Raw genomic sequence first — 11,137 nt, 5'->3', positions numbered from 1 at the left:
TATCCTTTCAGTGCAATTCAAAAATTTAATCAAACTGTTTCGCCACTCATCCAATCGCATGTATTACTAAAGTAACTTACTTGAGCATTCGAATGGCAACACAGTCCACTGGCCCTGGAAACACATTTGGGTAGCCATTCCTTCCTGGTTATAGCCATCATTGCATTTGAATATCACTTTGTACCCAGAAGGATAATTATCACTTGGATTTGAAATTATTGCATTTTTGGGTGTCGCTGGATCTCCACAGTCTTTTACTGCAAAGAAGGGACAAGTTATGAAATTTATTTGCTCACACTTGGTAGATATTTTGCATTATTACCGCAAAGGCGATTGAGACAGGGCACTCATCTAACTAACTCCTTATTTTTTATGACAATTTAACTTTATGAAGTAACCCTAATCTAGCCCTACGAAAAGTTCTCGCTAAAGGCATCAATGAAGCGCCAAGAAATCCCCATAAAGGTTTGTGATTTCTGCTTATAGATGACACAAAGCACATCTTCCCATCTTACAAAGCTCTAACAAATGAACAAAATTAGAAATAATGACCCTACTTACAGCATCTTGGAGTAAGGCCGCTCCATTGCTTCTTGGCAGTGCATCGCTTAACTGGATTTGTGTTCAAACTGTATCCTTCGTCGCAACTGTAATAAGCCGTATCGTTATAACTCGTTCCAGTGGAATTAAGTTGTCCATTGGATATTGGCGGAGGGTCGCCACAGGACATACCTGCTCAAGATAGAACACAATTGGTTTCCTGTAACCGAGGGCTAACGCTTAGAACGTATGGGAACCTCAGTGCTTGAAACCGTTTATACCGTACAGTGCGACTACCGTTTCCGGGTTCACTTAAACAAACCTGGCCAATCAGATTGCAGGACAAGAACAATGAATTTCAACCAAAGCCGATTGAACCAACCACGAGTAGACGGAAAACAACAGTTAAAACCCAATAGTTTGGAATTATTCACTGTTCTTATCCTACTGTGATCTGATTGGTCACTGTTAAGTGACCCTGGTAATAGTAGTTGCACTGTAAAACAATTGGCACAATATGGACACGACATACATTTTCAACAGTTCAACAAAAGGAACGCTAAAAAGTCTTTTGAATTCAAATTATTTATCGTCGGGCATCTTACTATACTATACCTCGCTCAACTCTTTCAACTTTTGCAGCGGTGCAAACTTTAGATACCGGGAAGCTTCATTGTCATTATTTATAATGCATTTGAACGATGGCAAGGCCAAAACCATTTAACAAATTGTTTTCAACCAACGGCTTATTGGAAGTCATTGTTTTGTAATGTGGAAATCTCGTGGGAGACAGCAGAACTTAACAAGCGAAAATCGAACCTTGGATTTCATTGGATCTCCGAAAGAAGCATACCCTTCTGAACGCAACTGTAGCCACAACTTCCGTCGCACAGACATAAGTAATCTTCAGAGCCGCATCCACTCTCAGGCGAACATTCCTGTGTGCATTTGGTTCGAGCGGGGCGGATTGTCCTCCTACAGGAGTGAGTACCTTGAAAAACAAGCAACAACAACACTCGGTCTGTACAACCTCAACGAATAGGAAGAGCTCGTCCATTGCATTCTTAGCGATTTCAACATTTGGAAATTATAAGGTTTTGTATAAAAAAGGAGATTGGTTTCAAGCTGTTTGTTTTGTTGTTCAAACCCGCGGCACAAATTCATACTCCTAAACGTCGGCGACCTTAAAATGAACCGTCTTGCTATTTTTGCCATACTCTTTTCATTAAAATTAAGCATCTAATCTTGATCATATAATAAAATAAAGTTATCATTAATTTTTGCGATATCTTCTTTAAACGAAGAAGAATATTAATGGCTTAATCATCGCTGGCGAGGTAGAGATGTCACCGTAATGAAAGCCGCGCCTCCCATTAATGCGGCTCGGGTTTGAATACTAAAGTTGACGTTGCACGTGAATTCAGATGGTTGTTGGATCTCTTTCTTGTTCCAAGCTTTCATCTGGGTTCTTTGGTGGAAAACAGTACATTAAAAGCCATTCCACAAAACCAAACTCTCAATATCAGTTACCTTCACATTTGAAAGGGAATTGCGTCCATCGGCTACTGATGCAGATTCTTATCGGGTTGCCGCCTGGTAATTTCTTAAAGCCCTTCTTGCACGCTAAAGTTATTCTCTCGCCGGTCCTGTATGTCCGGTTGTAGTTTACTGGGCTTCTGATGTACATAGAATTTTCAATTTGTGGTATGAAACACATTTGTACTAAAAAAAGAATAGAAAAGAAATGTAGAGTTATAAGAATGTATCAATCAATCAATCAAGCAAGCAAGCAATGAAACAAACATTATTTACAGAGGGTAACACCAGATAATAACCAGTACCAATATCCTCTGGCCCTTTTATGAGCGTATTTTTCTTACGCAAACAGTGAATGCTTGCAAGCTGTTGTTACAAATTAAAGCTTATAAATACCAAAGGTATAGAAGCACATTATAAGGGTGCTAAGTACCTTCCTGGTCTTCATAGCTGATACAATGAATGTGTTCGTATTATGAAAATAAGTAATTATTGTTTCCTACATATTCCGCTACGAGTACTCGTCCTCATAACCTACACACTACTGATAAGGTAAGAGTAATGCAACCGCTAAAACCTATGAGTGCTCTCCGCTACGTCAGTTAGAAGAAGAAGAAAGAAAATGCTCACACACTACTAAAACCTTCAAAAACTCATTAATAATTGACAAGTCCATTGACCTATCAAATGGTCAATAATACATCACGTGCAGTGACTTCATATTGAAAAATCTCCTCCGTATTAGTATGCGGTGTTTTCTCAGCTGATAAAACACTCCTCATTAGTATGCGGTGTTTTCTCAACTGATAAAACACTCCTCATTAGTATGCGGTGTTTTCTCAACTGATAAAACACTCCTCATTAGTATGCGGTGTTTTCTCAACTGATAAAACACTCCTCATTAGTTTGCGGGGTTTATATCGTATGCTAATTTCCGACGTTCACAACAGCACTATTGTTATGAACATTATTAACACACGCTTTTCCAGGAACGTTTTTGAAGCCGTTCAAAAAACTCGCAGCAAGTGTTTTATCGGGGTTTAAACATTACATAAAAGCATAACAACAAAGAGAAAAACGATGGTTCTTTTATGACAATAACAATGCTGCTTCAACAAGTCTGGTTTTCACTATGGCATAATGATAAGCATAAAGATAACCAAATGAAAACACTAGATAGACGCACACGACAAACGCACACGACAGGCGCACGCGCAGAAAACCATTTTTTGACGAAATTCTCGAATTCTCGGACGAAACTATTGACTGCCTCGGGCTTGTGTTTATATTGACCCTTCTCATTAGTAAAAACTGCGACATAAGCACGAGCATAAGTACAAGAACAACGAATCAACATTTGCAGTAAAAATACCTTAACATTTACGACAGCGGCATCAACAAGAACATCACAAAACATGATTCGTTGAACAAAACAATCGCTGTGGACGTGCGTTATAAATCCTAAGTTTTATGGAGAACGGTATCCCACGACGGTCAATTTTTTATTTTTTATTTATTTATTTTTTTTTTTGGGGGGGGGGAAGTGTTGTTGTTGTTGTTGTTGTTGTTGTTTTTGTTAATTTGAACGCCTTCCGTTCCAATTCAGTTCCGTAACATTGCACAAGTTGAAAGAAAATGAAATAGTCTCAAAGATGTTCAAATAACGCAAACTCGCATTTTCAAGTGATACTTTTGTTGGCGTTTCTGTCCTGTTCTTAATTAACGCCCTTATTCTTGTCGAAATATACTTCACCTGTCGTATTCAGAGCAAAAACAACAATTTCGCCAAACATTAAGCAGGCAGACACACACTATAAAAGTTAAATTAGTGGTAGTTTAGTGAAACGCCAATTCAAATCGATTCACAAAAGAAGAGTTGTCAAGTTATATTTTCTGTAAAGCTTATGTCTACGCGCGAGTGAAGCACAGGTTTGAAAGTATTGCGAACATGGTGACGCGACTTGCATCGGGCCATTTTCATTGACCAATGAGTTTGGAGAACGTGACCGATTTTACCCTAGATGTTTTCTCCGAAGAAAAAATATCTTGGTAAGAGGTCTCGTTATTTTGCCTGATTATGTTATTTCGATCATTACATACAGCAGTTAGGCCCTACTGCATCCCACTTTCCAATCGCTCGGCAAGTTCTTTGTGAGGCACCGGATAGAGTGTATCCTGGGTTACAAGCGTAAGTAACAACGGCACCAAAACTGGTGGACTGGTACTGAGGCGTTGCTCTTGGCACTGTCGGCGGCCTCCCGCAAGACAAATCTGTTAAAAAAAAAAACACGAAACAAACATGCAAAATGAAGGAAATTAAAATCACAATATGAAAAAATGAGTACGAACACTGCGCAGCTTGCAAAGGTGCGTGAGTGAAGAATCGCTCACTTTATAATCAAATACTGAGAAGGTCACTTCCAAGCTTTGAAAGAATTAATTAAGCGGATGCAACGGCAACTTCAAGTTCCCAGAAATGTTTATGTCATGTGTATTTAGGGTTTTCTTACAATTGACAGATTGTCCCACACTGTGCAAATAGTGATGTCAGTCAGCCAGCTAGTCAGTCCGTCGGTAATTTAAGGGTAAGCATTTAAGAATAAAAGACATTCATTTTCTTTAAGATCACTTGAGTCGACAATCTTCCACCTGTCCATCTAAGGCAAACAGCCATTCCTTAGCACAACTAACAGAATTCAGTATTACACAGCCTGTTCATATCAAGGACAACTTTTCTTTGCTGACTCGAATTCTTAGAAAACTCCTGTTGGCAGTGCAAGATCAAATGGGCCCGGAGTTTCAGCCACAAACCTCAAACCTGAAAGCCTATTTGCATCTTGGTTGCGTGACAATAAACTCACATCAAATGTTGAGAAATTAAAGTTTATGATCATAGGTAGCAACACAAAGTTAAGTCACTCCGGGTGTATAAAGCTTGTGGTTGGGCATGATCGACTTTGGAATAAACAGATATCAAATGCCTTGGTGTGACTTAGAATTAATCAACATCTAATAAAGCACGGTCATACTGATCAGATACCAAGTAAAGTTGCACAAACGTTGAGGGTCCTAACGCGAATAAAATACCTTCTCCCTACTGATTTATGCCAGGAAGATACGTGTCACAACAATGATTATCCCTAAACTTGAATATATCAATATTGTTTGGGGAGATAAGAACAACAAAGTCTTAAGGCCCGTTTAAAAGGTTTCAACATAACATGCGTTCAACACACTAAGTTGTTGAACCAAATGTCGGGGGCGTTTGAACAGGTCATTCAACATTGTCAAAAGCGTAAAAAAAATGCTCCAAGCTTGTTGAAAGTGTGTTGGGCAAATGTTGAAACCGTTTAAACGGGCCCGGCTAGTGGTTTCAATTCAACATGGTCCTTTTCAACAAAGCAGCTTAACTGATTTTGGATAGGACACCGCGTTCCTCGTCAACTGCAACTTCATCCGATCTGAGCTCAATAGATTTGACTAGCAGAAGACAGCCGCAACGCTGTATCTAATTTGTAAAACCTTATTAATGATAATGACAAAAATAACCTGATAGTTCGAGGCCTGAACCTTCTGAACCACAAACCTTGTGTAAAGGACAGTAAGCGAATAAGAAAATCAATTACTAACTGGAGCCGGCTACTCAGATCTCAGAATAGTGCCCAGTATATAACTGGAATACCTTGCCGGCCGAAATAAAAAAAAAACTTTCCGAACGGCGTACAGGAAACGTATCTGACAGTCGAGAGCAGTGAGTCGCGAATTGAGTTGAGTCCTTAATGTGATTCCTTGAATGTTTTATCTTCTTAGTTTGTTTCATAATTTTGTCTTTTATCTTGTATATTTTACTCCCATCGCATTCTTTCTGTTATAGTGCTTTATTGAAAATCATCTTGTGTTACTTAGCTTTGAGGGAAGACAAACACATTCTCAGTTGCTTCATTACGTTCCTTAGGCTCGTGGTAGGACTTTATCTTAGCTCTTAACACAACTGACCTACCTACTACTACATGTAAGTTCACTTATTAATCTCGTATCCTTTACATACCTTTCTGTACACAGCTGTAACCGCAGTCACCATCACAAAGACACTCTTCCAAAAGACTATCGCACCCAGTTGAAGGATTGCAGCTTGTTGCACACTTCCGACTCGCCTGTCGATTGGTTCGGGGGCAGTCCACTTGTCCTACGAAAAACAAATTCGAAACACTTGGTTACCGAAATCAAGGCTATTTTCAAGCTTCGTCTTGGAAATAAATTATGTATGTACAGAAACGGCGAGAATAGGCAATACAATTCTTCGCAATTGTACTTTATGTGTAAGAAATTAAACATGACTTGAATTATTTGAAATGCGTTTTCCGGTACACTTATTAGCAGTTGTGTTGTTTCCCAAATTACCTGTAAATTAGCCTTTTGTTTAGTTTTGTCACCTTTCCAAGCCTTAATGTTTTTTTTTTTCTGCTATAGTTTAATATATAGCTTGTTATTAGTTGCCATAGCTATTATGTCAGCTCTTCTTATATTACTGTTTTTTATTCATATTTAAAATTAACTATTCTAGACTTCCCTCATAGCGTAGAATTAGCGTTTTTCTGTCCTCTTTTTCTTTTTATGTGTGCATTTGTTCTTCAGCTTTCTTGCTGACCTGTATTTTATTGCTATTTAATACTGATGTCAACTGGCTGCCTGGCTCCGCTAGCCCCTATGGTTATTCCAGGCAGCCAGTACTCTAATTATTACTATGAATATTTTCTTTGTTGTAATTTTATTTTTGAGCAAGAGTGAGAACAAATAAAGATTTGATTGATTGTACACGTTGATGGAATCTAATCATATTCTTCTAACGTCATCACTATCATCTACGCCCTCGTCATCATCATAGATATTGCTGTGGAAACAATTGACAGGCCACTCTATTTTTGGAACCTGAGCAGCAGTGAGTCAAAAATGAAAAACAAACGTTTACAAACACCGGAAAATTGGGCAAGATGAAAATTCTTACCAATTGAAATGTAAAGTTGAAACAACTTGGCCAACTGCACTCCCTCCCTCACCACCTCCCCACAACTCCACAATAGCAAATTAAAGGTGACTAAAATAATCAATCCCTACTGCGACTCAGGAACGTTCTGTGAAGATTTTTCATCCTTATGTTTATACTTAGCTTATAACATGGATGATTCACTTATTAGTACAAATAGTCCTTGCCATGGCAAGGGTCTCAGACTCTAATTCTAGTATTTACCCGAAAAGCAGGGGGGTGGTCTACTGAAGATTTAGCCGTAACGTTGTGAGACTTCGGCAGCGTAATATGCCGGCTTGCAAAAGTCAACAGATGTCATCAAGCAACAATTTAATCGTTGCTTGATAAGTGCCTAATCCTGTATGAATCGAAGGGAACATTTGGGAATCAAATTTAGGGAAATCGATAAAGATTGTAATACAGTGCATGCTGATTAATCCGCCAACAACCGTTATCACAGTAGGGGTCAAGTCCAAGCAACAACCCGTGGACGATAATCCTGCTGGTATACGTTGGGTTAATTGTTGATCTGATCGGCTTAACAAATACAAATGATAAAAGAAGCAAAGACCGATACAACGTAGAATTACGGTTTAAAGTGTCTGCATAAAATGTCATCAAAGCAGATCGTTACCTGTATTATTAGTTAAAATGTGTTGTTAATTATTTGTCAATACTTAATTATTATGATGTGATTTTATTTATACAAGGGGTCTCGTTATTGGAACATACCGTTCTATGAGTTCTCTCCTGTCAGAGGTTTTTCATTTTGTTTTTTTTTCTCCTCTGGCGAAGTTTATAAATAAATAAAAAAAATAAATATTTCGGCTGGCCAAACCAGCCTTCTTTAGATACAATGAAAATTTACATTGGGACACGCTTATATAGCTGACAAATATTTGCGCAATAACGCTCTGTTGCTCAGCTAATTAGGTCCAAGTAAATTTCCTGACACGGGAAAATAGTGCGGGTGATTGCTTTCGTAGTTTATTTGCAGAAGTTAGATCAAAGAGTAAATAGACAGGAACTTCGTAAAACTAAAGTGATTGACAGTATAAAATATGAAGCAAATGAATTATTAATAACAAAAAATAAAAAATAATAAAAGGAAAAAAGCTTGTATATTTCTTCGCGAATATTGAGGCCATGTGGACAAAGTGTTCTGCCTTTTGAGTAGGATCCTCAAACATTAAGCAGACCACCGTTCTCTTAAATCCTTCATGGTTTTTTGTGGAATTTTGTTTGTTATTAGTACACTACTTTTATTTTATGATAGATAGATAGTTTATTTAAAAATCACTTCGCAGCGTAAAGGCTGAATTACGTAATTATTTACAAATATTTAAAATTAAACGTAATTACAGAAATAATAGAAAAAAACGAAAAATGTAAATATGTCTCACCAAAGATACTAGACATTATAGCTCAGATAAAGTTTAGCTAAATTTCAAGTTAAATAATTGTATTCTTAGTTCTATCAGTACGAAGCCGTGGCATATTGAAATGGTGCTGTTTCCTAAGGTTATAACGTGAATCATCATGCAATGGTGGAAGGATTGTCCTAAGCTTGTGGCATGGGTCGTCTAGTATGGTGTTGAAAAGTTTCTGGCACAAAAGTTCATACTGAACTAACAAAGGTCTTATGCCCAGCTGATGTGGAACTTCGCGCCCCCCAGAAGTTATTACAGACGAGGCCCTTTTCTCGAGGCGCAGCAGTTCGTTCTTTATAAGTATTGTGGAAGGGCGTTGTAGAAAGCAGGAACAGCAAGGTCTATTACAGACCTTACACATGAAATATAAAAAGTGCTAGATCATGCGGTGGAACCCTAGCTCTCTTAAGTTGAATGTAGCGAAGAGCTAGTGTGATATGAGGTGTCCTGGTGTAACTTTCGGTCCAGGACCTCAGGCAGAAAGAAGTCTTGGCAGGGGTTGCATATCTCAGGAATCAACCTTTCCATACTTATTCTAATATGAGGCCGTAAACCAAGGATGGCGGGAAAAGGATTAATATGCATGAATATCAAAAACGTTGGGGTGGTCAGGAGCCTATTTTCCACGAAATTTTTAAAGCTTCAGCTTTTCACGTAATACGATGAATTGAAATCATCTGCAAAGTAATGAATCATGAAAAAAATATTTTGTCCTGATAACCTTTTGCCAAAATAAAAAATACATCTTTATTCATCTGTCGCCAATAGCTGTCGTCAATCTACAAACACCATGATAGTTTATTTGGCAACGGAGACGAGCACGCAAACTTTCTTTTGCATGCATAATCTCCCAAGTGTTCAGTGCTAAGTTGAAAGTAGCTTTGCCTTTCTTTATTTCGCTCATAGCCTTTGGTTTAATTCAAAGTTCAAGCTACTGTCAATATATTTTAGAGAGAGGAGAAAACGAAAGCAACATTCGTCGCCATTTGTTCCTTCGAAGAAATAACGACAAGGGTATATTTCAGTGCAGAATGCCGAACGCCGAACAATGACAATTTACGCCATCTACAATTTAGAGCAGCGAATGATATTCGGTCTAAGCCCTTCTCTATACTGTATTTAGTGTTAAGCACTGATTATATAGACGGTTAGCTTTTAGTTGTTGTCATAGCAGACATTTGACATGGCAGGACTTCTATGGATTCAGCGTTCTGCATTTGGCGTTCTTCAAAATACCCTGCCGGTCAAAGGCGAGCCGAAAATTAATGACATTCCATTTCCTTCTGTGGACAAAGGGAGAACTTGAAGTCAGCGATTGTGGTCTCTCTCTAAAGAAGAAACATTGTTCGCAAACGAAACGATTTCACCTCCCATCGCCTGTTTTAAGCCGTTAATCTGATTGTCAAGCACAACTCGGAGTAAAAAAAAGTTGAATTTCTTCGATCTTGTTTCATGTTTGTTACCTACAAGCGCGAGGTTCGAGTTTGCGAGGGTTCGAGTTTTTGGGAGGCGACTGTACTTGCCAAAAGAAGTTAATGAAAGAGTTATCAGAGAACTGAATCTATTTCTGGTGGAAGATGAATATGAGGGCGAAGACTTTCAGTCGACTGAGCTCCGCTCGCCCGGCTTGATGATTTTTCTTTTCTTCCTATACTCCCACTTAGAAGCCTGTGTGTAAAACACCGTTATCATCCACGAACTGCATTAATTACAAAAATCTTCAGATTCCTGAGCGCTTGAAAAGAAAGCTAATCGTGAACTATATTATGAACATCTGTAAACACGCTTGGGCTATTAAAGGAGTAATTTTTTCATATCCGCTGATACTTCAAAACATGCTGTATAAACTAGGAGCATTACGAATCGTACGATCTATAAATATTGCATGCTATAAAATCTGACGAGCTCATCTCCGTGAATGAAGCTTACCTTCCACAGCACGGGAAATGAAGATAATCCATAAACAATATGAAGAAAAGAGAACCTTCATCTTGCTATGCTTCTGATTACAAGGTTTTAAAAATGAAAAACATAATAATCTAAGCATTTTTGCCACGAATTTTAATGAAAATACGTGCAATAATGCGGAGACCGTGAATTGAATACTCTTGAAAAATCGCTTGCTATCTTATTTCATTGACGAACTATGACATCTGCTTAATCATGAAGGAGTTGTTGCTACTGGTACGCTAACCTGCGGTCAGGCGCATTGTTGCTGGATTGGCTCGTCCTACTTGGCAGTAAAAACATGAGTTATTGTTCAAACTGTTTTTACATTAAACAGCTGGAAGTCATGACCTTCATTAATGGCGGAGCGATGTCAACTACCTCAGCGGCTTCCGAGAGGAAGTTCTAAAACAATCATTAGAACTTCCTCTCACTACTTTATACCTCCCTATGTCACAAAAATGCCCACGGTGTTGTAATGGTGTTCACATTTGCCACATTTGCAACAACACTGATAACAATCTTTTTACTAAGGAAATGAGAGAAAAGTTGTGTTCTTTTTAGTATGGAAGAAATGTTTAGCTTTTTTAGTATGGAAGTATTCGCTTCTTCTTGTTCTTGTTTTCCCTCTTATTATATATGCGAATATATGTGTATG

General features: G+C 38.3%; 1 protein-coding gene across 25 annotated transcripts in view; it reads right to left on the bottom strand.

Moving 5' to 3' along the window:
• The window catches only part of LOC146483883 (CUB and sushi domain-containing protein 1-like), a 167,603-nt gene extending 156,969 nt beyond the window's left edge, over nucleotides 1-10,634 (bottom strand). For 24 of the 25 annotated variants that reach the window (XM_085105159.1, XM_085105150.1, XM_085105167.1 and 21 more), the window contains exons 1-7: nucleotides 10,462-10,634; nucleotides 6,125-6,262; nucleotides 4,177-4,347; nucleotides 2,071-2,262; nucleotides 1,394-1,531; nucleotides 562-732; nucleotides 81-257 (exon numbers count right to left, since the gene is read on the bottom strand). In XM_085105159.1, coding sequence (XP_084961285.1) covers nucleotides 81-257; nucleotides 562-732; nucleotides 1,394-1,531; nucleotides 2,071-2,262; nucleotides 4,177-4,347; nucleotides 6,125-6,262; nucleotides 10,462-10,579 — 1,105 coding nt within the window. In that variant the 5' untranslated portion in view covers nucleotides 10,580-10,634. The remainder of the gene's footprint in view (nucleotides 1-80; nucleotides 258-561; nucleotides 733-1,393; nucleotides 1,532-2,070; nucleotides 2,263-4,176; nucleotides 4,348-6,124; nucleotides 6,263-10,461) is intronic. The other variant, XM_085105173.1, reaches the window with a different exon arrangement.
• Nucleotides 10,635-11,137: the final 503 nt, after the last annotated feature.

Source organism: Pavona decussata, unplaced genomic scaffold, assembly GCF_977016875.1.
Source record: "Pavona decussata unplaced genomic scaffold, jaPavDecu1.1 SCAFFOLD_37, whole genome shotgun sequence".
In the NCBI taxonomy this organism is placed as follows: Eukaryota; Metazoa; Cnidaria; class Anthozoa; order Scleractinia; family Agariciidae; genus Pavona; species Pavona decussata.
Note: the sequence above shows the minus strand (reverse complement) of the source record. Positions and strands in the feature narration are given on the sequence as shown.